Below are 27,304 nucleotides of genomic sequence, written 5' to 3'. Positions count from 1 at the left end.
ACAGTGTTGATTTGTGGTTGCCTTCATTTGTATAGAAAAAATATGGACTATGAACATGATAACTGTCCTGATTTCTTTCGACAGATAAAGAAGTGATCGCACCATAATTCTGTAGAGTCTTTCATCCAATTGTTTATCTTCATTCTGTGCTGACTAAAATTTTATTTTCAAATTCATTCTGATTCTGGAGAAAATTTGTCTCAGTAGAGAACTTACCACTGCCTTGTATCAGTTGATTACTTTTATCACCGTAATAAAATTTCCTCGCCTTGTCTTTGCTTCAAAAACTGTTAAGGTTGTTCCAGGTGAATTGTTTCTACATTATATAGGCGCTGCAAACCGTCTTGACCTCACATTGGATTTGGTGTAACAAAAGGCTTTATACAGCTCAGTTCCGAAGTAGAATCTTGAATGTTTTGGCTGGCATTTTGGAACAAAAATATCACAAAAAAAACGATCCTTCCACCTGTTTGGAGCCTCATGACATCAATCTTTTTTGTATTTGTCAACTAGATCACTCTGTGACAGTTTTACCCCGAAAACTTGTTTGCAAGGATTGTCGTTGCTGTCTGCTGGTGGTCTCCTAGATCTGAATTCCTCTAACCTTGAAAGTTTTTGACCATGCCCCTCATTCAATTGCGGCATCGGTCAGACTCATTATTCAGATTGGATTTGTGGACTGATTTTGATTCCACTTAGTCACCCTCAAGCACATTCACAACAAAAATTGTGTTTACTCCATTAAAAAATGCGCAGCAAATAATGCTCATGAATTTAAAGCTCTGGTCGGAGCTCAGTTCTGTCCCACTGTTCCTGAAGCAATCCGTTTCATTGCTGATTATCATTGAAACCAACAGTCTCTACAGGTGATAGGTCATCCGTATCACTGTCCGCAAACAATCTTGAATCTTGTTGAATCCTGATAACAAACAATTCTTGATTACATTCTTTATCTCTCTCCGATATAATCTTTTATATTTAGTTAAATTTTGTAATTCAGCTTCATTTGATTGCAGTAGATGTGCATTGTCTCCATTAGTAGCTGTCCTCTTCATGAAATTCATCTGATTGGCAGATTTTGAAATGGTCTATAGCCTTTTCTATTAGGTCAGGTGTCTCTCTGTTAGCTAAAGTTGAAATCAAAACCACTATAAACTCCATGAATGCCACATCTCTATTTTATCTCACTTTTCCAAATTGGTTATAAACAACACCCATTTTCCACATTGTTGTAATGCACAAAAAATTCTTCTGGTGCATTGGGTTCATGTTTCTTGACGTCGTGTTTCCTTGACATGGAAACTGTACAAACAAAACAAATAATTTAACAACTAAGATTTTAGATTTTTGAACTGTCTTTCCTCTGCACGTAAAAATGCTATTCTTCACTTTATCTCGGGTAACCCAGAGATAAATAGCAAACATTTAAATACGTCCAGCAAGGTCCTGCTGCATATCGGAGCCATCCCATTTTCTTTTGATGCTCTGGTAATGTCATTTAGTGTAGTAAGCCACCGTACAAACACCTTGTGGGCATTTTACTTGAATAACTCAAGCACATTGCTTTTTGTCAGCTTCCTTGGTGTTGCCACATTGAGAGGGAACAATTTATACTGGAAAGTTTTTCAAGTTCTTCCCTCAGCAATAGTCCAGCGCATTTTTTTGAAATGGTTTTCAGACCCAATGCAGAATCGGACACCTTACAGCAACTGTCCTCTGAAAGGTTTTGTGAGCAGTCGCTCCGGCTTCCCTTTTTTGAGCTTCCTTCACTCCTGGAACTGAAGTTTTTCCAATCTGGACTAGTTCGCAAACAATTCCCATTTTCAGAGTTCCCTTAAGCTTCTGGAGCATTTCTGATCCAATCCGTTGGTTCAAATGAGCAAGTTATCTATACCACTACCTTGCACTGTCTAATCTTTAGCTGCTGCAACTCATCTTCTATAATGTTACAGTGCAAAAAAATATTTTCTTGTTTTGGTTTAAAACTCTCTCCCCTTCTGGAATTTCATTCAACTATTTCAGCTCTTGTAAATGAAGCATTGCTGCAACGTAGCGTATCTTGAGAATGCAAGAAACATTGATTGATCAAACGCCGCTGCAGATTATCCATTTGTTCACATTGGATGTGCCCCTCCACATTGGATTCAACCTAACACAGCCCCTGCCGGCCATTTTAGAAGCTTGTGCGTTAAAGATTTTCAAAACGACTCAACCGGTGATCCCTTTCTGGTGTAGTTCACTTTAGACCTCTTAAAACAGACCCAAATTTGTTTCCTTCGTTGAGTTTTTTTTGCGTAATTTCTTTAGTTTCCCTTTCGCACGACTCCTCCATTGAACTGTGTGCATCCTCTTGCATTCTTTTGCAAAGTCTTTTTAGCAGTTTTATTTTTTCTCTTTTTGAGATCACCTTTCACAGTTAATGCCGTTGCACCAGTTTTTATCATAGAAACGCTGCAGTTTCTTCATCAACAGGGACAGGTTGGTATCGCTTCTGAAGTTTTTTGCATGCCTAAGTGCCCGATCATTGAAGACCAAAGCATTAAGTATGGTCTCTGATACTGCTTAATGTCCTTCTTGAAGCCTTGTGAACAACACTAGACGTTTGATGGAGAAAATTTCCGATTCCTCACAATCCTGTAGATGCAGTAATGCCAGCGCTGTCACCAAAAACATCCTTTTCATGTTATCTAACTCTGAAATCTCGGTTGTAAACGCTTCCAAACGTTTGATTCTTCTCCATTGCCGTCTTTCATATACAACCGTGTCTACTAAGTATTAGGGTTGTTGCATCAAGAATTTGTTGGCTGATGGCACTACGCGTTGTTTATCTTGTCCTCGATTTCTGCAATTGCCTTCCCATATGCAACCTTCCTCATATTTCTAGGCCTTCTTCTCATCGTTATTTGCTACATTGGTCTGGCGTTCGGGCTCATCGGGTTGCTCTTCTATCCCCAGTAGTGATTTCTATAGCCCGTCGTTTAGAAACTTATTAGAAAATTCCCAAAACATATCTATGTTTGGAGCTATCCTAACCACAAAAAGCAGCATCTAAAATGGAGATGGAAAAATTCAACCTCAAAAAACTTACAGCTACTAATAATTATCCAATTAGAACTCATGGGTAAGATATGGATATCCTAAGTTAAACTTATTTTGGCTCTAGATTTTCGGACGACTAATCCTATGACATTTTCGCTAAGATTTATAGTATTTTCAATGTTGTCAATTTGTTTTTTCATCTTAAAGGGTTCAATTGGCTTTTGAGATCAATCAGAGGCACAATGATTGACTATTTGTTCTTGTTCATGTGCTTACCGGATCCAGCACTTGCATGTCATTCAAGCTTCGTCGATTTGAGTTAATAAGATTCCTTCATAATTATTCCATTGAAAATGCTCGATTTGTTTCATGTTTTTCTGATTTTGCGAGGTTTTGTCATAGCACATTATGTATCACAAAGCATTGCTATTATTGTCTTTGTTATCAACTTTGTTATAGCGCATTTGGACGCGTGCTATCAAATTCTACTCTGAATCGGCCATAATTTTTTGAAGAAATATGACGTAAAACCGGATCCATTGGTTGCCGAAATGCAGCAGTTAAGTTATGTTGGATTCCTAATTTAGACAGAAAAATGCTAGGATTAATGCATTTTTTAAAGAAAAGGGATATAACTAAATGGTTGAAGTTGAACAAATAGAACTTGCATAAAGTGAATTCTTGAATGTTTTTGTTATGTCAATATCAGCACTTTGTCCCGTCTCACTACGTAAGCATACCCAGTGAATGAACCCACTTGAGAATTTCCAAGATCTTGGGAAAACCACGCAAGGACTTGTCAGATCTTTCCAGATTATAATTATATTTGTTAGAAAAAAATTAGAGTGTAATATTGTCAGACAAATTGTGCGGCTGAGGTTTTTGTAATCATCAAAAAATGGTATTCATGTACTTAAAATGATATTAATTGTAGAAATTCAGTATAAATACCATTCTTGTGTATAGATTAGTTGAATCTGGTGAAGTCATTGAGAAAATCTGTTATCAATCGAGAACCGCGAAGCAGCTCGAGATCTAAGCCAAAATATCGAAGTGAAGTGGCTTTAGCAACAGTGACGTAACCCAGCTTAAAACACGAACTTGCAAGTTTGAAATCGGGCACTGCGTTTATAGGAAACACTGGCATTTTAGGAATCGGTCATTTTGAAACTTGTTAAAACGTGCTGAACTTTTTTCCAATTTGGAAAGAAACTGACAACAATGTTTGCGAAAAACTGTGCTGACACGAAACGCCGTAGTTCAGCTTAATCAATCTATATAACCGCATCACCTTTAACGTGAGATGTTGAGATAATAATGGAAGAGAAATCTTCTTTCCCTCATTAAGGCAGACAACAAATTCCCAGAGCTCGAGGAATAGAGGGTTAGAGACATGCGATTCTATTATATTCAAAATCCTTTTCACTTTTGTTAAAATTGGAGGCGCCTTCTTTTGACAGAATAGAAGTTTAATGGCTCAAGGGCGAATCGTGACCTTAATCTATATCAATCAGCCATTAGCGCCGATTGTCTTCTAAAAGTAAAAAGAATTCAATAGAGAATTCTCAAAAGAAGGGTTTTCATTTTCCATAATTAATTAGTTTTCAATATTTGTTATTTAATATAAATGGCATTAACGTAACAGTCAGAAGAAAAATTTCACAAAAATAAAAGACTGAATTAGATACCTTTTTAATTAAGTAAAATCGATTAACTTTTTTCGTATCAGCTCTTGATCTTGTCGCTAGATTGCGCTCACTGAAAAAGGCAAAATCTACCGACGTATATATCAAAATATGAGCGTATCGCACTCATCCACACTTGCTTACTTTCCTGATCTTTATACATCTGTGCAAGAAACAGCAAAATTTCCGAGTATATATACTCAGGCAAATCTGCCTTTTGCAAGGAAATATGAGCCCCATTTTGTCGAAGAAAATTGAGGATGCAATGTGATAAACGTAGCAAATTAAGAGCCTCTGAAAATTAAAGAGAAAAAAGTTTATGAGAGGACAGGAAGCGGGTGATTGCAACTTGATTGAAGGCTTAAAATTATTTCAACACTCTGTAAGCATTAATTTAATTATATTTTTTATTTTCTACTTATAATTTTTTATCTGCATTTTTTTCTGTCGTTTTTTTTTTGTCACGTAAAATATTGGCGTTAAAATGCGGATAAAAAGGTCCGCAGGGCAATAAAAACCATGTATTTGATACGTCGTCATTTCTTAGCACGGGAAGAATATATTTGTGTGGAAAAAGTTCTGGTTCTTTTATACGAAATTTGACAATTAGTAAAAACAGAGAAAAACTAAAACTATGAGTTCAAAAATTTTTACATAATATATCTGATAACATAATATTTCTGAGCTCATAGTTTTAGTTATTCTGTTTTGTACTATTTGCCAAATTTCGTATTAAGGAACCAGTACATTTTCCACGCATTTAGTTTTCCCATGCTAAGAAAAGACGACGTATGTAATACACAGTTTTATTGCCTTTCCATATTTTATGCCAATTTTCTACGTGACAAAAGTTTTGCAAGGAAACTGATCCAGTTGAGGAACTATAAATTTAAAAAATTACAAAACATACTACAAATACTACACAAAGGTTAGAAGGATTATCCACAAAACACACGACACAGATTAAGAAATTAATAACGAATTTCGGATCAAACTCAGAACAAGAATTCTACACACCCGGGCCAAGGATTTTACACCCCTATTTCTCCGCTTAATTAAGGGTGGAAGAGTGAAATTATAAGAGTGTAATTCTAAAAAAAAAGTGGAAGGAGGTAATGAGGAATGATACCCCATCTTCCCCTGTCGAACATGTTACTTTCATTGTTTTTATAAACTATTGCGCCAACTGACACTAAGCTCAGTTGCAGTTGTTTCAATTTGGTTAAATTAGTAATTGTGCAAGAGTTTAATTTTTTATCAGTCCACCTTAAATTACACTCTTTGCAAAGAGTGTAAAAGGAGTGGAGAAAAGAGTGTAAATACTGTGTAGTTTTTTTAAAATACACTCTTACCATCTTTTTCCCTATAAATAGGAGTGGAATACGCATTACACCCTAATCCCCGCTAATTAGAGGGAGATTAGGGGTGAAACCTCAGCCCGGGCACTCATTTTTGAAGGAAATGATTGATTGCTGATAAATTTAATTGATATCTGGATTCTAAGACGCTAAGCAAGCTCATTCAAATGGAACATGAAGAAGCTGTAAAATAATCCAGAGATTCTAAACAAGAACCAAAATTTCAACTAAAATACCACTAGATAGAATAAGCCACGCCTTTCTATCAGTTTCCTTAAAGATATTAGATTTCCTCTCTAATTTCGTTTTCTCCTATTTACTGTTTCCAATTTCCGATAATAATATCTTTGAGTCTTTATTTAAAAAAATAGAGCTTATTGTTTTAAAAAATGTTCGTGAATGAACTATTTGTTTTCCAGGATATCATAAGTCTTGCAAATAATTGTTGCAACAATTCTACCAAATAAGTAATAAGAACGCAAGGCCAAAAAATCTGTTTAATCTCTTTTTCACGTATTCTCTATGCGCTCAAAATTTATTTAATTTTGAGATCTTGTTTTTGAACAATATTTTGGTTTCATACTACTACAGCTTGACAAATATGGTTTTTTGCAATGACATTGGCTAGTGATTAAAACTACTAAAATCTGAAGCTTTTGGATCTAAAATTATGTTGGGCGGAAATTATCAACTTTTCAAGAACTTATTTTAAGCTGACGCACACACACACAAAACACACGCACAGATAAACACACACACACACACACACACACACACACACACAGACACACACGCACGCATACACAAACAAACTTAAACGCACACGTACAAACATATATACACATACACAAGCACACAGGCACAGACATACACACATACACATACAACACATACAACACATGCACATTTGCTTTCATCTGGCATCAACGCATTTGTTCATCTTTTTGTTCAGACACGAACCAAAAACGCAGTTGTAAAAAATTTGCCTGCAATTTTTCCAATTTTATTAATTATTTCTGTGAAAACTTTCTTGCAGAAAAATTGGAGTGATCAATATATTCAATTTCCAGATATTTTACGCTTCGTGCACGCTAATGTGCTTAATTTTTAGTTATATTAGGAAATGGATCCCTTAAAATCGCTAAATGGCAGTTACTTCAAAATAACGCAGATTCAAAACAAAAGATCTGTATTGGGGGTGGCAAAATCAAAAATTGTTGAGCTAAGAAATGCAAACAATTAAATAAAGTTTATTTATTTCGTTAAAAATAAAATTATCGGTCAGAAGTTTTCAATCCGGTGATCAGTTTTTATGATTAGATCTATTTCTGTTTTTTCTAATTTTAAACAAAAAAACTGACCTAACTTGATTGTTCCGGCCCACTTGTGGAAGGCACTATATACTCAAGTGAGTTTTTTTGTTCAGATCGATCGATATATTCAACGTAGAGAGTTGAGACTGGTATAATTAGAAAGCTCGTCAAGCGTAGAATATGGAATATGGCGTTTTAAACTTCTGAGAAATGTAGAGTGAATTCCGTTGTTCTCATTCACATTTTCCGTTTTAGTCAATTTTGCTAAAATCTGTAAATATTTTTGAAAACAATGTGATTTGTGTAACGGTTAAGGATATAGAAGACTCGCCAATTTGTTTTATTAGTTTTTGGTTAATATTTCTGCTAAATTGTTCGAAGTTGAGACCTTCTTTAAATCAAAAAATGCTCCAAGTAAGATTTGTTTCATACTTCGTTTATATTTCCGGGAACTAGAGACTCAACATCTGCTGCCACAATCTTTGAAATCTCCAAAAAAAAGATAGCTGTACAAAAAAGACTATTCCAAAAAGGATAGCCGTACATTCGCTTCCTATCGGAGTTTTCTGGAATCATATTTTTGCCAATTTTTTGAATAATAAACCTAATAATATTGGAAAAAGCATGACTTACTTTTGGTTCATTGAAATTTTTCATTTGCTAATTCACCTATTTTGCAAACATGTGGAATAATGAATTGTTTTTATTGCACGCTGAGAGAAATCAGGGCTGGGTTTGAACTTATCATGGGTTCTTACAATCAATAGTTATTATCCAGGTTATATTAGGGCATTGTCTTTTTTCAAAAATTTTTCGCAGTTTTTTTTATGTTGATTACTGACAAAAATTATTTCAAATCACGGCCCAATCAATGACAGATCCTATTTACAACAAAATAAGGCCATATGAAAATATATTTGGTCTTCAGAGAAAAGCTCATAATTTCTATGGCTTTGATCAGGTGTTTTCGCAAGCTATAAAAGGTTTCTTTTTGTTTTAGATTAATTTGTCATTTTTTTTTGCAGCAAGGCTTTCAGTAGTTATCTAATGCCTCCTATGACTTTGAATATATTTGTTTTAAGAGAAAGTTAGTAAAGTTTTGAAATTTGTAATCTTTTTAACTTTATTTCTGATTTCTGTCTACATGTAGCTCAATCTCAAATTATACAGGGCAGAACTTATGCGAAATGAAAGAAAAAACACTCTTTATAGTGGTTTTTTTTCAAGTACTGTTTTTTGTCTTTCCTACTACGAAATATTATAAAAGTTTTTTGAATTCTAACATACTTTCCTGTATATGAGGTAGTTACTCATTCCATTCTCAACTTATCATATTAAGTAAGGCTCAATTGGCGTTAAAAAAAGCGCAAAATAAACAATTTAATGACTTTCGTGAATATTTGATAGTTTTAACGACTGCGGAGCTGTTTTCTCCCAAAACATATTGGATTTTTGTCTTTGCCTGTAATTGTGGTTTTTTTTCGTTTTTTTAGGGCATATTCTTGACAATCAAAAACCTCAATCGCTTAAATAGATTTTTAAATGAATCTAATTACTTTTTAATTCAACAGAGCTAAAAATTTTTAATGGCATTCAATTAATTTTTTTAATAAAACAATTTTGTATTTCCCTATTTTTGCATATTATCTTGTATTTGGGTTATCATTTGTTCTTTTTTCAACTTATCACATTAGTGACTTTTTTGCCTCTAATTGTCTGTTTTTGTTTTCCTTCGGCATATTTATGACAATCAAAAGCCTTGATTGCTTCCACAATTGTTTAACTGAATCCATTTCTTGATTTCAGTTTATAGCTAACGGTTTTACAGACTTTCAAATAATTTCTTTGTTACCCCCATTTTTGCTCTCCTTGTCGTCAACACGAAACTTAGCCTTGTCATTGACAACGCTCGTAAATTTTCTGTTGTTCTAAGCAGTTTTTTTGCTGTTGGTTATGTTGTGACAGATTCCTGTAGATCTCAAGACATTGTTTTCATAAGAATTTCGTGGGCTTTGATACCGGTCAATAATTCTAGGTTTTTCGTTGTTTTTTCCACAAAGAACTTCTACCTAGAAGACCCAGTCAAAATCAAAAGGGACTAAAGTAAATCATTTAATCGCTTTCGTCAATTTAAATTTTCGAAAGACTTTTAATGTATTATAGATAAAATGCCTCTAAAACTATGGCTTCGATAAATTGCTTGTGAATTTTTTAGTTCTATGTTGTTTTGCTGTTTTTTGCCGTCCTGTGATTTTGTCTCAATGATAACAAGCACGTCTGGATTCTTGAGCTGTTGCAAATTGATTTGTTGTTGTTTTAGGTTGAGAGCTTATTGTTTGTTTGAACTTTTGAAAATTTTTCTTTTAAAAAATTTGTGGATTTTTGAGCTTTGTCACTTTTATATTGTTTCTTTCAATTTGGTCTCTGCAATGACAGGTTGCATACTCTTTCCAGTAAACCAAAGTCCAATATTCATAATGGTTTTATTTTAAAGCAATGGTTTCTTGGCTTTCGTACTACGCATTTTCATCCAAAAAGTGTGATTTTTGTATGTTTGCTCATTCCGAGTTCGGTGTTTGCTTTCCACATTACCAATGGTGTGGTCCAATTGACGTTGAAAGAGTGCAAAGCTAACGATTTTTAATATTCTCCATGAATAGCCTGTGGTTTCAACGGTTGCTGCACCGCGTTCTTGTTAAATTCAGTTGTTTTTTTGTTTCGTTTTTGCTGTTATTTTTTTAATCGTCCGATATATTACGGATAACGACAAGACTCAATTGCTTTTTGTGACGTATAAATAAGCCTTCCTAATGAGCCTAAATGATACGAAGTAGTCTCAATCATTGCGAAATTGGTTGTTTTCAAAAAACCTCTTTTTTGAATTGTTTCTTTTTTGCTCTTTATTGTCGGCCTGTCATCGAGTCGCTTTATTGAGAGGTCTTATATATTGTCCCGTGAACATCTAATGAAGTACTAGTTCATTTGTTTAGATCGCTTTTTCATTTTGTTTTTTTTTCTGGTTTTTAAATATAGTCATCGAGTATTGGTCGTAATTAATGTTTGGCATTATTTTATGTTTTTGTCTGTGTCTTGTCCACTACTCTCAGTGATGGCAAGTCTCATCGGCTCTCTTCCGGTATTTTTTCTTCACTCAATTGTTTGTTGAAACTTTTTTTCTCTTCGTTTGGTAGGCTAATAATCAAAACTTGGATGGGCGTGGAAACGCACATTACAGAGCCTCCGTGTGGAAACTTACTGTTAAAACTTTTTGTTTCCGAATCTTTTACGTCAGCATTTTTACCGCTTGTTGATCTGACAAGTGTGGTAGAAAAATCTTCAGCACGAGACCAGACATTGTTTAAGCTCAGTTGCCTGGATTTTTGTGCCTATACTTAGATCTTATTCCTGGAAATAGCTGCAACTCAAAAAATAGTCGTTCATTTGCGATGATATTTTTTTAACGAAAATAAAGTATACGCATTAAAACATTATTAAGTTGCGTTTTTGGTGTTCTGATCAGAAAAATAGTTTTAAGCTGAATTCAAGAGCGTCAGTACAACGTTGTACTGACGCTCTTCTTGTCTTCTCTTTTTATCATTTCATACATCTTGTCTTCAAAGCCATAGAAACACGGATGCACATCTGTGTTTCTATGGTTTTGAAGACAAGATGTATGCAATGATTAAAAAATAGTTGATGAAAAGTATTTTAAAGGTTGGTTGAAGACTTTACAAAGGTTGAAAGACTTTCCCCAAACTTATTGGGAGTCGTCTGAAACCTGCAAAGGATAATTGAGATGGCTGCGTTCTTCGAAAATATTGTTTTGCTATGGCATGGCGATATGGAATTAAGTACAAAGATAGGCATTCATTTTCTCCTCTGCAATTTTTTCTAAATGATAACGAGGAATAAATTTGACAAAGGTATTTTTTAAATTAATTCAAACCGTAAAATGGACATTTCTGACGTCAGAGGTTGATTAGACGTGATCATTAAAATCTTAAATACGCTATTGAACAACACATTCGATGCTTAATGGTCATCTTTATACTCAAGTGCTTAAATCACTAATCATTAAATTCCGATATCTCATCATTTATTTTTTCACAAATATTTCTAGAACCTACTTGAAATGTAAAAATGGGTGTTTCCGCATTCGTTCTTATTCGACTTAATTGAACTCGGGACATGAACAGTCTCTCTCCCTTTCACACAATTGAGTAAATATTTAACTTCTCATTTCCCCATTTAAAATGCACATTAAATGTAATCAAAGTTGTCCCGGATTTATTGCCAATAAAATTCCCATATTTGATAGGCTTTCATTTCCATTTATCTACTTTAATTTGCATTAAATTGGATTTCTAGACATCCATTACGTGCAGGATATTATTGAACCTACTCAACTGATTTTCTGAAAATAATCCTTAAAACTTTCAAAAAAATGATAACCTTTTGAACTCAAGAGGAAAATTTGTGTACCAAGAGTTGATAGATTATGTCATTTGATTATCAGCCGTCAACAAGGAAAACTGTTGATGCCCTGACAAAATTATTATCATTAACGTTGTTATTCTATAGTGTATTTTTGCTGAAAGCATGTTTTTATTGTGGGTCGAAATTTCCCGAGTTGGGTGCGTATGTCCATCTTGAAAGATCTTGCAAAATTATGCCCAGGATTGAATGATTAACATCAAAATTTTGCACGATTTTTGAGAGATAACCATGCAAAAAACATCCGATAGAAACCAAAAAGAACTTGCCTAAAAATTCTTACGAAATCCGAAAAAGAAACTTCTTGTCTCTCCGCCATTTCTTCCAAAAGAAGTCTTGTTTTTCCAACATTTCTTCGCGATTGTGGGCAAATATATCCCAGGTCGTCTTTTTTTTCTTCAATTAAGTTCGCAACATTTTCTTGGATATTGCAAAGAAAGGAGGAGTACCATATTAAAGCTCTTCAAGAGTAGAATTGATTTCCACAAAAAAACTCTTTCAAAAACATCTGGGGACCCACCACATTCCAACCTCACATTCCAACCTCACATTCCAACCTCACATTCCAACCTCACTTTTTTCATTTTCACTCGTTTACTGCGATTTTTTTAACTTTAACTTCTGTTTTTCGTTGATTTTGCCTTTAATCAATTGTAAGCATTCAGGCATTTCGTTTGAAACTTTGAGGTATTGGGCCAAAACTAAATCCAGAAACCTGCGGTAAGTCATCACTTCTAGCTAAAAAATGGTAATTTGTAGCAAAAATGTTCTATTGGCTTGAATTATTTAGATAACGTTTTCAAGCTGTAAAATGACTAAAATGCAAATCCCTTCATTTTACATATCAAAGAATTTGAAATGTATTAAGGCGATGTCTGATTTTCAAGATCTGTTCAGTATCTTTAAGACATTTCAACAATTCGAAGACAATTTTTCCAATAAATGAGCAACCTCATCTACTGTTCAGGTTTTTACCTGGAAGGCAGTTGAGTTGGTATACGCATTTTAACGACTTCATATACGTTGTCAACATTTTTAAAAAAGAAAAATTGATAACTGATTTTTTTGTGATTTTTATTGAGTGGTTACGTTTTCTCTTTTGTATATTTCTCATCAGTTCACTAAATTGAAAAAAATTCCTCTGATGATTCATGAAAAGTTGTCGACAATACGAAGACATTTCAGCACTTCGATGACAGTTTATACAAATAATGAGCAACCTCATCTACTGTTCAGGTTTTTGGCTGGAGTGCAGTTTAGTTGGTATTTGCATCACTGTTGTTTCTCTGTTGCGCGGTCAATTTCTTCTGTTGCTTTGTAGCATGCACCAAATTTTAAAAATACCAACCTTTGAATGCATTCCACCAAACTTCTGTAGTGTTCAAACCCAAGCTGATACCAGAAAGCTATCTGGTATGATCTTACAGGATTTCTTATAAAAAATCTGGCAACAAGAAAACTCTCTTGCCAAATTCTTGCGAGCTGGTTCCAGTCGAGCTGAACTCTTATTTGTTAATTCAACATGAAAACAATATAATTTTATGGGAAAAGCAGATTTTATTGCAGAAATTGAACGCTGATTTTATATACATAGTGCAATGTCACGCAAATAAACCCTTTTTTTAATTTGAGTTGAATTATCACCTCAAATTAACTTTCTCGATTACTACCTTTACAAATTTACTATTACTACCTTTTTCGACTACTAAATGCTAGATCTCATTGCTCTCAATTTTAACCCTGGCCAAAATTATGCCGTATTTCATTTTATTAACACCCGATTTCTTTTCCTTCATAAACGTTCTCCAAGTATTATACTTTTAATTAAATGTCTTCCTTATATATGAGCATTGTAACCCAAGAATTTAATCTACCCTTCAATTTTTATATTACATTCTTTTTTGGTGCTATATCACATTTTTTCGGTGTCTTTTTTTACATCTGTTAAGCTCAATAAGTCAACAGAACCCCTTGAGCATCGTGTATAATGACCATGCGAAATTAGCTCAATTTAGAAAATTTAATTATGAAGTTTGCACATTTTGAGTTCCAGTGCTCGCCGAATCTCAATCTGACCATTTTAATCGATGAATTGACAAAGATTCAGTTTTTCCCAGTTTCCAAGTTTTTCAAGTTGACAAAAGTAGTTAGCGTACATAAAAGTGGGGAGCCGTCTGTGACAGAGAATTATCGATCACTTTAGTCTACTCTGCACATTTAGCAAAATTTTTGCAACACTTATATAAAAAAAATATTAAGTTTCATAGGAAGCATAATATTCTCAACCAAAATTATTTCAGATTGCGGTCAAATTTGAGTTGTATTGAAGCCGTCAAAAAAGTGAAAGAAGAAATCCGGACGTTAATGGCGAAAAACAGCTATGAGCATTTATGCTTGCTTGATCTGAGAAGTCTTTCGACACAGCAGATCATCACTTACTCCTCAAAAAACCTAAATTTTTGGGTTTTGTGGTAAAATATACAATTTCATTGAAAACTATCTGATTGACAAAAAACAATTTGTATTCTGGGATAAATCAAAATAGCACAAAAGATTATAGCGTATGGAGTGCCCAAGGATTAATTTTGGTGCACTTTTGTTTCTTTTGTAGATTAATGATCTGACTAAATACAAAATGGATTGAAAAATTGATCTTTACGCCAATGATTCTAGTTTTTTTGCTCTGGAAATGAAATCTACAGATTCTAAGAGAAAAATGTAAAAGATGCATCTCAATAGCTATACTTTAGATAAGCTCACCCTAGATACAGAAAACGTGACATCGTCGACTTTGGTGCCTCAAATGATACACAAAATTGCTTCAATTCTTTTATAAAAGGTTTTACGCTAATGTCTCGGAATACATCTTGATAAGGATTTGAAATTTAGATACCATATAGGCCAAGTTAAAAGAAAGTTGACACACTTATGAGGAATCGTTTATAAGTTATGAAATTTTTTATCCCGCAGACACTTTCTCATTTTCTACGAACCATACCCATCATCAACTTCGGTATTCTAATCTATTGCTGTACTTAAACAACATATCTACAAAAAATTTTCAATACTCAAAAACGAACATTTTCGGCGATATTATTCATTAAGAACTTCAACTCTGTATCAGAAATCTTCCTTAAACACAAGATCTTTTCAGTATTTGAGCTCCACGCTCCTGCGGTTTCATGTGCGTTATTCAAAAGAATAAAAGAAGGTAGCTATGATAATGTTGCTCAAACAATTGCCCATTTCTGGAGTAGAGTAAGTACTAGAAGAGCATCTTAAGGACTATTAAACCCACCACCAAAACTCATGAACAATCTATAACAAATATTTTAATAAACTCTTTTAACGTATTGCAATCTTTAAAATTTCAGCCAGCATACTTTAAAAATCTATTAAAACCGGCGTTAAATTTTTTTTGAAAACGCTTTTTGTTCGATAGCGCAGAAACTATTGATATTTTTTCATTGAGAAACGGCTTGATTTAAAAAATTTCAATTTTAGGTTTTGATTTGGGCTACCACTTGAAAAAATCTTTTTTCTCATTGATTTTCATGGTTGTACTAATGTGTATTGTTGTTAAAATAAGGCAATATACCTGTGAATAACCACCCGACCAAATTTAAGTCATTCATTTATTCAAATGATAAACAGTTTATTTTGCTAGAGCTTGCTGGAAAAAATTGTCTTGCAAGGTCTTGCAAGTTTCCGGTAGAGTCTTGCAAGATCTTGCCATTTAAACTTTTTGTCAACTGGGAAGCTAGAAAAATCTTCTTATCGAACATGCTGAAAAAATGCCTGAAATGAGATAATCTTTTGTTCATAATTTGTCCCAAAGTTGAATATTTGCCAAGTGCAACTTATGATAACGGTTCCCGGTTCGGGGTTTGATCAAAAAATAAGGTAAGATTAGCGGTGAATAGCGGTGAAAAAAAAATTTCACCGCAAAGGGGCTCGCATTTTTGGCGTTGAAGGCGGTGAATTTTTGTAAGATTTGCTGCTTTTAGCGGAGAAATTTTTATTTTCACCGGATTTCTTACAAAAGAGAAACCGCCGTACATGTCAACAACTTCGTTTTCCACTGCGCCATCTCTCACTTACTTCAACAATTTTTCCTGTGAACTTAAGATAAGCGTTAAATTTAGCGGTGAACATTTGTGATTTTAACGGTGAAAAAAATTTTCACCGCATCGTGGTAGCGCTAAAAAATTTTTTTTACCGCATTCTGCTGGTAGCGGTGAAAAAAAAATCACCGCTTAAATGTTTTTCTTCACGGCATTCAACGCATTGAGCGCAAATCTTACACATTTTATTCAAATTCACCGCATATCTTACATCTTATAGCGATTTTTAGCGGTGACACCTCCACCCGGGTTCCCGCAAAGTATGTTACGGCTTTTTATGGCGCCGTGCTAAGCTTGGTAAGTTTTCTAGCCACCTTATAAGTATTAATAATTAGTATACTTTGTCCAGTGTGGGCAATCCGGGTTCAAGCCAAACTTCAGGATTCATAATTTGGTAGACAAGTCGAGTATGCCGTTTTTTCTTGACTTTTTATAACATGGTTGTTTTCGTTTGGTCAGCTAATCGAGGAAATTCAAATTATGAGTCTTTGTTATAAATATTAAATATGGTTTTAATGTTGATCTGGTCCGAAACTCAGCTTACAAATGCGATCAACCGAGTCGAAATTTCAATTATAAAGTTAATCAATATTTCATAAATTTGTCATAGTTGACAGTAAAATGACATGACCTCGTGGAAGCCATTTTTTCATTTTAACGGAAGTAATAATTGAGACAAAAACCACATGTTCAGTTTTTGAAAAGCACTTTAAACAGCTGCTCATTTCTAGTTGGAAATAAATTTTTAATTTCAACAATTTCTTACCCTTGGAAAGTCAATCTTGTCGCAGCAACAAACGAGACTAATTAAACCAGCCGGCTTAAAGTTTTTGGTTAAATAATAGTTTTGCTTCTGGACAATTCCGAAAAAAAGGATCCTTTCCTTTTGTGCCCCCCTCCCCCCCCCCCCCCCACCTACTGCCACCTTATTATTTGTAGCCCCAAGCACGTGCCATATTTATACGTAATGGTTTAGTATGTAATGACACGTGCTCTATAACTGGGGGTGCAAAACGTACTGGGCGGGGGCACAAACTGAAAAACTCCGAAATATAATACCGAAATCGGTGTAACAAGCCTCCTTTCATGTGGCAGAGAAATGCTGAGCTGTCTTTTTCATCGCTTTATTTGTTCTATTCACCTAGATGAAATGATGTTCTAGCATTGTTGTTTCGAGAAACAATGAGCGCAGTTTTCCTTTGCAATTTCCACATAATAAAAATAGCGCGGTTGTTGATTTATAAAAAGATATTATTGCTATTCAAAATAATGTTTACGGGTCTGGCAACTGTTACACCCACACCAGAAAAACTGTTTTTTACAACTCATTTTATTGTTTCAACAATACCTAAAAGGGGTGAGTTTTATACTCAACGGCTATTTGTTTTTGTTCAGTCACTTATGACTGATCGAGTTAATTATTGCGAAAGTTTCAAGTGGTAATATTAGAAAATTCACACTATGCTTCATACAACCGTAATTGGAAGATTTTTAAGGAATGCTTTTTCCCGGATTTATAAAGCTCACGTTTTGCGCTACTTGCGCTTCATTAAACTCGGTTTAGTGTTTTAAAACTAAATTCCTAAGTACATGGTAATAAATGTTTTCTTTTATTAAACTCAGAGGTGGATCGGAACAAAAGTTTAAACAGGTGGATCGGAATAAAAGTTTAAACTGATAATGAAAGATTCTGATTATTCTGAGTTTTCAGATTTTTTTTCATTTTTTCTTTCATCTTATTTGTGTTGACAAATAAGAGTGATCTTAACAAAAAGTTTTCAATTTTTGTTGAAAAAAAATTTCTTTGCAAAAATTAAAATTTTCCTCTCAATGAAATTCGAGTTCTACACTTCACCGTCTTTATATATAAATTTGACGTGCCTTTATTTCAACAAGTGTCGTTTTTTTCTTTCAGAAATTAGACGGCATCACAATGACTTAGAGTTGCCTGTTCAAATCAGCATGCAGGACTGATTGCTTGCTTTTGTCGAATAAATAAGAAAATAGCCATTAAATTGATAATGAAATGTGCAGCCAGTTCAACGACAAAAAGACAGCATGTTTTTTAAATACTGTATTGTCACCAGTATAAAGTTTTTGATCATATTTGATCGCCAAGCAATTCTTCAGGAATCAAACTAATGGGGCTTTCCCATTATAGGCCTGAGCCTTAGTGGTCAAATAAACCATAGCCCCCCAACCATTGTAAATGTAAACATAATGGCGACTATAATATGGTAAGGTGCTATAATGGGAAGGATCACAATTAATTGCCAACTATCAGACTTGAGAGCAGAACGACGGAAGGGCAGTATTCAAAAAACGGAAAGTAGTATTTAAAAATCTTTAAAAAAATAAGTGGCTAGCCAAATTAGAAGTGGTTGATGTGTTTACTTTTTAAACTATTATTTTTTAAATTTTATTCCAATTTTGAAGATTTGAAAAATATTTGAATGATAGCTTCATTGTTACCTTCTTCTAATTCGAAAGTTCTCATCCAGTACCTGAATTTTTTCTGAATTTTATAACAATTATTTAGTAACAATATTATAATTTTTCAGTGGAATCTTTGTTAAACTAAAACAAAAATTGTGACCACCGATAAATTTTCAAAAAAAAACATAATATAATTTAAACTTTTTTGTGAAAATGTGAATAAAAAAATTATCACCAAAATTTTGAAGTTTACTTTTTTTATATATTTTTCAGGAATCGGGCTTCAATTAAACTTTTTTCAGGTTTTTTTTCTGAACAATTATTATTCAGCATGTAAAACATTAGCCGTAGACGAAACTTTTCACTCCTAAAATTTCATCAAAGTCAGACGTCAAATAAAGAAAATTCGCTAAAACAGACAAATCATGAACTTTTGGTCCTTTTCTTCGAACTCTTTAACCTTTTCCGTCCAAAATTTTTTGTCTAATTTTAGTTAGAAAACACAAGTTTTTTGTTTTCAGGAAAATGCATCTGCTTCATGCACTTTGTTTGATTTTATCCTTTAGTACACTCAGAGGATAAGACCTAAGTTAGTGATAAAGTGTCTTGCATACTTTATATAAACTATTGATTGTTCCCCGTTGAAACTTTTTTGAAAAATATAGCGTAAAAACTATGAAATATTTTTAAAATATGGTACGTTTTTAAGACCTAAGGAGTCTTTACAAACTAATCATAAACAGAACTTTTTTTAATTTTATGGGGAAAATTCTAACGAAGTGGTTGATGTGTTTACTTTTTAAACTATTATTTTTTAAATTTTATTCCAATTCTGAAGATTTGAAAAATATTTGAATGATAGCTTCATTGTTACCTTCTTCTAATTCGAAAGTTCTCATCCAGTACCTGAATTTTTTCTGAATTTTATAACAATTATTTAGTAACAATATTATAATTTTTCAGTGGAATCTTTGTTAAACTAAAACAAAAATTGTGACCACCGATAAATTTTCAAAAAAAAACATAATATAATTTAAACTTTTTTGTGAAAATGTGAATAAAAAAATTATCACCAAAATTTTGAAGTTTACTTTTTTTTTATATTTTTCAGGAATCGGGCTTCAATTAAACTTTTTTCAGGTTTTTTTTCTGAACAATTATTTTTCAGCATGTAAAACATTAGCCGTAGACGAAACTTTTCACTCCTAAAATTTCATCAATGTCAGACGTCAAATAAAGAAAATTCGCTAAAACAGACAAATCATGAACTTTTGGTCCTTTTCTTCGAACTCTTTAACCTTTTCCGTCCAAAATTTTTTGTCTAATTTTAGTTAGAAAACACAAGTTTTTTGTTTTCAGGAAAATGCATCTGCTTCATGCACTTTGTTTGATTTTATCCTTTAGTACACTCAGAGGATAAGACCTAAGTTAGTGATAAAGTGTCTTGCATACTTTATATAAACTATTGATTGTTCCCCGTTGAAACTTTTTTGAAAAATATAGCGTAAAAACTATGAAATATTTTTAAAATATGGTACGTTTTTAAGACCTAAGGAGTCTTTACAAACTAATCATAAACAGAACTTTTTTTAATTTTATGGGGAAAATTCTAACGATGTTGTTTCTTTTTTTATTGAAATAAGAAAGAATGATGCGTTTCAAAGATGTTTTTTTTATTTCTATTATTCAAAAATTTGACCGACATTAGAAGAATGGTATTCGGTTTTTAGGAGCTTCAAATTGATATAATTGAACAAATTTGTATGCAGCGCCTAAGCAAGTCCATAGTATCAAGGCAGCTAACGGACTTTTTAAATTTTGAGTACATTCTCCAAAGGAATTTATTATTGAGAAAAACGTCTCAGGAACGTCTCATCAAAAGTTTTGAACTAATCAGTTTTAATTTTTTATACTGTTTTGAATTTTTGTGTCCGTCAAGGCAGCAAAACCCAATTTAGTATCCTTTAACTTTTTTTCGGTGCAATATTTTTTGGGGGCAATTTAAGTAAAGACGGAAAAATGCAAGACAAAATGTTTTTGCAGATTGTCGAAACTTTACAAAGAAAAACTTTTCGGACCAAAAATTGATAGCGGTATTTAAATTTGATAGTGAACGTTTCGAAAATTAGTCTTTTATATTTCTCTGTCTGTGCCCAAGGACTGTTTAAAATTTTGAGCTGTTCTGTATTTATTCGTTTCCTTTGTTGCACGATAATTGCCCACTGTTGACCCAAGACTCTATGTTGTTCCAATTATCTGTTTAGGTCAAATGTTTGATTTTAATCTTTTTTGAAAATTTACATGCAGAAGTAATTCCGCTGGAGCAAAATTTTTGCTTATTTTAAACGCTTCTTAATTGTCACATTGCAAACAAATAATAGTTTTCAGGTAGACCATCTACTAACTTTCTTATGAAACGTCAGGACTAAATTCAAAGGAGTAAAAATTGAAAACACCGAACAATAACTATCTGAATCATAACTGCATGTACATTTTTATGTAATTTTTTTTTTGAAATACCTTAAACCGCATTGAAACTGATTTAATTAAGAGAAACGACAAGTTGACTTAACTTAGAGTTGCAATTAGGTCCCGTTTTTGCTCTAGTTGTTCTGACCTAATTGTGAGGGGAGGAACTATATACCCAAATGGATTCTTTTCTTGTTCAGTTAGTTTTCGCCCATCGATATATTCATCGCAGAGATTTGAGAGTGGTATTATAAGAAAGCCAGTCCAGCGTAGAAAATGAAATTAAAGATTTTTTTGGTTTTTTATAAAGAGTTAATGAGGTTTAAATTTTGGCGAATAATTTTAAGGATAGAGGAGGCTTCGCGATTGGTTTTATCCGATTTTTTTGTAAATATTTTTGTTAAACTTTTTGTACATCAGAATTTTTTAAATCAAAAATGGCTTTAAAAACGGTTATGAACCCAACATTGTTTGAATATGTCAAAATTATAGACCCAAAATCTCCTGTCACAACCCAAAAATTAAGAGTTTTACTTTCTCTTCTTATAGGAATCTTTTGGAAATAAATTTTTGTCAGTTTTTGGAAAAAGCAACTCAAAAATTTTACAAAAATGCATCACTTTATTGCTTTTTTTGGAATTTTTCTTTTGCTAATTGATCTAATTAACAAATGTATGGATTAAATAATTGATTGTTTATGATGAATACGCAGCAAACTCAGGGCTAGGTTTATACTCAACCGGGCTTTTTAGCCAAAAATTATTCGGATTGTATTGGGGCGCGGTCTTTTGCAAGAAAATTTTCGCAATTTTTTATACGTTCATTAGTGACGAGAATGATTTCAAATCTAAACCCAATTAAATAGAGATCCTATTTAGATCGGTGGGAGGCCAAATGAGTATATACCTGATAGCTTTACCGCTATTATATTCAACTAATGGTTTCTTGGCATTCTTGCTACGAAATTTTTTCAAAGTTTTGTGGTCTTTGCATATTTGCCTATATTTGAGGTTGTTATCTTTTTCTTTTTGAAAAGTCGCAAAAAAGCAGCTCCAGATAGTTTTGAAAAAATGCGCGATCGAACATTTTTAACAACTTCAGCGAAAAAATTTGGAGCCTACAAGGCTGCAAACCCGTTCTCTCGCACAATTATTTCGCATTTTTTTTGCCAATAATTGTCATTATTTTTGTTGTCGTGCGTCCTCTTCTTGACAATCAAAAGCTTTAAATTCGTCTCCAGTTGATCTTTTTGAATTTACGGAATTCAGTTTATAGCTAACGGTTTAAATGACGTTAAATTTTTTCATTTGAATAAAAAAAATTTTGTTATTCCCAATTTTTGATCTCATATTCGTCAACCAGTAAATCTGTCTCTTTATTGGTAGCGCTCATCGACCATTTATTGCTCCAAACAAAATTTTTGATGTTGGTTACGTATTGGTTGATGGCTATAGGGCCTAGAATTGTGTTTTCATTAAAAATTCGTGAGTTTGCGATACTGGTCAAACTTTTTGGTTCTTTTTGTTGTCTTATTCAGAAAGACACTTCACAAGAAAACTTAATTGAAATCAAGTGTTAAATTCAAAAGATACCCAAACAGTTCATACTCTTTGTCGGTCGCTCTAAGGCTTTTAATGGTTTTCGGTGTCTTATAATTATGATGGCTTCAACACTTTGGTTGTACTAACAATTCTGTCTGTATTTATTTTTTGGCTGCCGATGTTTTGGTCTCACTTATAACAAGCAAAACTCGGTTCCTGGTGAGTTGCAGGTTGATCTGTTTCCGTTGAAATCTTGCGGTTTGTTTGAATGTTGAAAATATTTCTTCTTAAAAATCTTGGGACTTTTGAGTTTTGTCATTTTTGTCTTAATTCTGTCATTTTTGTAGCTTGGTCACTGTAAGTTACGCGTCCTGTCACTAGTGAGCCAAGATCAAACTTTTATAATTTCTTTTTTCAACCAACTGTTTCTTGCTTTTTGGTACTACGCATTTTTCATAAAAAAGGTGTGATTTTCAGATATTCGCCCATTTCTAAGTTTTTTTGTTTCCTTGTCACAATGTCACACTAATGGGTAGCCTAATTGGTGTTGAAAAAAATGAAGATAAATAAAGTTCTCCATGTTTAGTTTATGGTCTTTGCCAATCTTTTTGTAGTCGTCTGATATGTTATGGATAAACAAAGGTCTCTATTGATCCCTATGAAGTGTAAATTAACCTTCCTAATGAGCCGATTTGACACTTATGGGTTTTTTCTCAACTTGAAATTGTTTCCTTTTAAAAATGAAAACGTTTTTTGCCCTTCTTGCTGTTCTTTGTTGGCCTTTTACCGAGTCTCATATCTTAACCGATGAAGACCTAATGAAGTTCAGCTTAATTAGTTCAGGTTTTATCTCATTCTATTTGCAACTTGATATTAAGTGTTTTTTAAATAATGACGTCAAGTTTTGGTCATAATTGGTATTTGTGATTTTTTTTTCATATTTGTCTTCTCCAGTAATCTCATTAATGACAGGCATCATCGGCCCTCCAGTCCAGCATTTTTTATCACTTTGTTGTTTGTTGAAGAATCTGTTAATTTTTTAAAGTTTTCTATTTCTTCCTCATTTGGTTTACAATCAAAACGTGGATGAGCGGGGTCGGAACATTATGTGCAAACGCACATTGCCGAGCCTCCTTCTTATACTTTTTTTCAAATTTCACTATCTATCGGGTTTCTCTTTTGTCTAATCAGCTGGCTAATGTTTTTCAGGTCAGGTTCGTTTGAAAAGTTTTTTGTGATCCATCTAACTGACATCATTAAAGAGAAGAGTAAGCACAAAAATGATGGCGTAATACTATACACCATAAAAGTGTATGTTTTTTCTTAACTATCATTGTTTCAAAATTGCTATCCATAACTTCGCTTTTCTCAAAGTACTTCCGGAAAGAAACAGCCAATCTGATGCAAACAAGTCTGGGAGGCTCCCCATTATATTTTGAAGTTACAATCCTCAAACGGCTAAGAAAAACAAAGCGGAAATTGTGTCGGTACATACATTCTTTAGTAGTATGCGACTATAAAAACATCAGGCCTCAAAGCTATGAAAAATTTATTTTACTGCTAAATTTTCTGTAATTCATATTTTCAAAGACTGCTTTTCTTACAATGAACACCATTAATTTTATTTATTTGACAGAAAAATTTTGAAAAAGAAAACAGTGTGCTTTCTTTTGATGGTAACCTTATCTTCTTTTGATATACAAAAAGAAAAGAAACTGAACAAAGCAGAGATTGAAAATTGAGTCTAGCTTGTTCATTCATAATTTGAGTGCCTCATTTTTCAAATTCTGACGTAAATTGAGACGGAAAGATAACAAAGCTTACAGCTTCCTTTTACCTATTAGAAGTGTACGGCTTTGTCAATTTCCTTTATATTCCGTACTATTTGCACTCGTAAAAAATTCGGTTTGAATTCAAAATTTCTAATTGCGCGCACTGAATTATTTATGTTTCAATTATTTTTGCAATATCTCAATCGCGTTTTGCAAATTATTACCTAAGGTGTTTTTACCCCCGCCTTTGTGTCGGGAGCGTTAATTGGTATAATTCGCCTAAAAAGGAATGCGTGAAACGGAGCTAATGACAGGAATTCATGGATAAAAGAGAAGATATATAAGATCTCATTTAGGAACAAATTACAAATTTCTCTTTGTATTGCAAACCACATAACCCTTAAATTGTAATATTGGCGAAAATTAACAAAGGTTTTGTATCATTTTGTTCTAAAATCTTTAATTCGATAACGTAAAATTAGAGGGAGCTTTAAAGCGTTCTTCCTTTATTCCCCTTTCTTTTAGGAAAGTTTAATTGCCCAAAGATTTCGCCTTTATTAGATTAAATTTTTGGGTTCTTTTTTAGTCTGTTTGAAATTCTCTATGGAAATTATCCAATGGCGTTCGTCCAATTATTTCAGCTAAAATTTGGCAATTTTCATTCAAAATTGGGCGACCGCTTTAAGATAGCAAAAATTTCTCAGTTTGATCCGCTGACAAATTTGAAGAATTGCTTCTTTTTTATTAAATTTTTCCTGATAAGCTGAGGAAAAAAACTCTCTCCCCATCGAGAGCGTCAAATTGAATTATAATCTAGAAGCAACATTTGGTATGAAATATTTATAATCCAATGTTTTTTGCTAACTATACTTCATTACCACACCCCAAAATATTGCTACTGGATACGAACAACGCGTTTCCTTTAATGCAATGCTTGTTTACAATATTTTTGCATGCTTCAAACATTTTCCATCATTTTTTCCAGGGCACAATAATATCGACAATGAGAAAATTTTGCTTACGTGTTTTTAAATTAATGAACACCAGTTGCCTCAAATTAAAATCCTCAACTTTAATATTTCAACTAACACAAATATATCTCAAATGTACTTATTATTAATAAATCCCTCAGCAATGAGTTTTGTGGCCTAAAAATTTCTTAAAAACGAAGGTAGCAAAAGCTCATTAAAATGGAAAACTTGTGACAATTCTCCTATTAAAATGTCTACGATGTTACGTTATAATTGCTCCATATAATTTTAGACATTATGATTCCTTGACAGTTTATGACATTTTCCATCGGGTTTTGTCTCGATTTTATTTCTTAATTGCATCATCATATAATATGCGTTCTTTTCAATTTTCAACAAATGAAGCCGAGCTCTTGTGGTATTATATCAACTTAATCACGTTACGGAAGGTTTACTGACTCAGTAAGAAAACAATTTTGATTGATTTGATTCTCTTTAAATTTCCGTTTATTTTGCCCTATTGACTCGCCTTCGTTCTCCCAACATCCGCGCAAATAACTAACTCAAACTTAAACAGTTAAAAATTATAAATTGCTCGGTAGTAACCAGGATGAGTTGTCCCAACTTTACTGCCCAAATTTTACATCCAAATTACACAACGGATGAGGTCAGCCAGTACTCTGATCTTACCAGTGTAGTGCTACCCTGGGTCACCAAGATTATCCAGTGGTTAATTTGTGTGGTTGGAGTGCTGGGTAATGGATCTGTCATAATCATTTACAACGGAAAACCCAACCGCACTCCAAGTGAGAATTTTATCTTGACTATGGGAATTTTTGACATTTCCATGTGTTTTCTCACCCTGAGTTTTACTTCTTCCCAAGATTACCTGTTCCCAATCAACTGTTTCGCATTTTGCGCATCAGGAAACTTATCCTTTGATTTTGTCAACACTAGTTCTTCGTTTTTGATGATGTTTATTACAGTGAACCGATACATAGCCGTTTGCCGACCTCATTCTTACAAAACCCTCTTTTCAAGGAACCGAACTTTGTTTTGTATCGTTTTGTGTTTAGTTTTGGGCATCTGTAATAGCCCAATTGGCATTTTGATGTGCTCTGATTATATAGTTCCAGACCACTTAGACTGTGCGTGTTACGAGGTTATTCAACCGGTACCAGAAGTTGACATTTTGAAATTGAGTTGGGTCGTTATCAGAGCTATTTTACTTATTCTGAACGGAAGTGTTATGGTGTACTGTTATTGTAAAGTGTACGCCAAAATGATGGAAAGAATTAAGTCACGTGGTAACAAAGGTGGAATGCTTCAGTTACGTAATGCAGTTGAAGCCGAAGACACGACGGTGCCAACGACAATAGCCGAGTCTAAAGTTACTTCAGACACAACATCCAAAAATGGAATTACTGTCGCTCAAAAAGGGAGAAAAAACCAACTGAGCGTTAACGACGCTCCGAGCAATAAAACGGCTGAACGAAAGGCAAGTTCAGGAAATACTCGAGACCAAAGAAGTCGTGACCAAAAGCTGACGACGACATTGTTTGTAGTAAGCGTTGCTTACGTCATTCTAGTGACACCCGACTTGACTATTCACGTCGTTGATGTTTTCTCACTGCTTGGGTCTGAAATTTTCGACAACACTCGAACTGTTACACAGACGCTTTACTTGATTAACTTCGTGATCAATCCGTTCATTCATTTGTTCGTCAACTCGTATTTCAAGGCCGAGTTCCACCGACGATTTGTCTGTTCATTTAACGGTGCAACTTCAACTAATGCGTAGAAAATGAGCAAACACGAAAACAACAAAGTCACAATAATTACGTTTTCAAGTGTAACATAAATTAAAATTAATTTTTTGATATCAAAACTTTTGAATTCCGCAAAAGTAGTGAACGCAACAAACGCTTCAATTGAATTGAACAAACCATATGATCATGCACCAGTTCTCTCTTTCTTCGATCAAATTTTGCGTTTCGCTAAAACGATGAGGTAACTTTTTGATCTGACAGTACAAATTACGTAACAAATGTCGGATTTCTCAAATAAATTTATTCGATTCAGTCCCTATTTTTCTCGACCAT

General features: G+C 33.5%; 1 protein-coding gene across 2 annotated transcripts; it reads left to right on the top strand.

The window, feature by feature from the left end:
- The first annotated feature begins 24,090 nt into the window (after positions 1–24,090).
- LOC142340050 (uncharacterized) lies at positions 24,091–27,084 on the top strand. 2 transcript variants are annotated; one of them, XM_075390452.1, is made up of 2 exons: positions 24,091–24,135; positions 25,495–27,084. In XM_075390452.1, exon 2 carries the CDS (start codon positions 25,813–25,815, stop codon positions 27,001–27,003), a length of 1,191 nt encoding a protein of 396 aa, XP_075246567.1. In that variant the 5' UTR covers positions 24,091–24,135; positions 25,495–25,812; the 3' UTR covers positions 27,004–27,084. The 2 variants fall into 2 exon arrangements, with proteins under 2 accessions (XP_075246567.1, XP_075246566.1); XM_075390451.1 differs by lacking the exon at positions 24,091–24,135 and adding an exon at positions 24,258–24,663.
- Positions 27,085–27,304: the final 220 nt, after the last annotated feature.

Source organism: Convolutriloba macropyga, chromosome 5, assembly GCF_964194025.1.
Source record: "Convolutriloba macropyga chromosome 5, txConMacr16.3, whole genome shotgun sequence".
NCBI lineage: Eukaryota > Metazoa > Xenacoelomorpha > Acoela > Convolutidae > Convolutriloba > Convolutriloba macropyga.
Note: the sequence above shows the minus strand (reverse complement) of the source record. Positions and strands in the feature narration are given on the sequence as shown.

Excerpts from the sequence above, each read along its gene's own strand:
- LOC142340050 (XM_075390452.1), top strand. The coding sequence starts at position 25,813 with ATGAGTTGTCCCAACTTTACTGCCCAAATTTTACATCCAAATTACACA.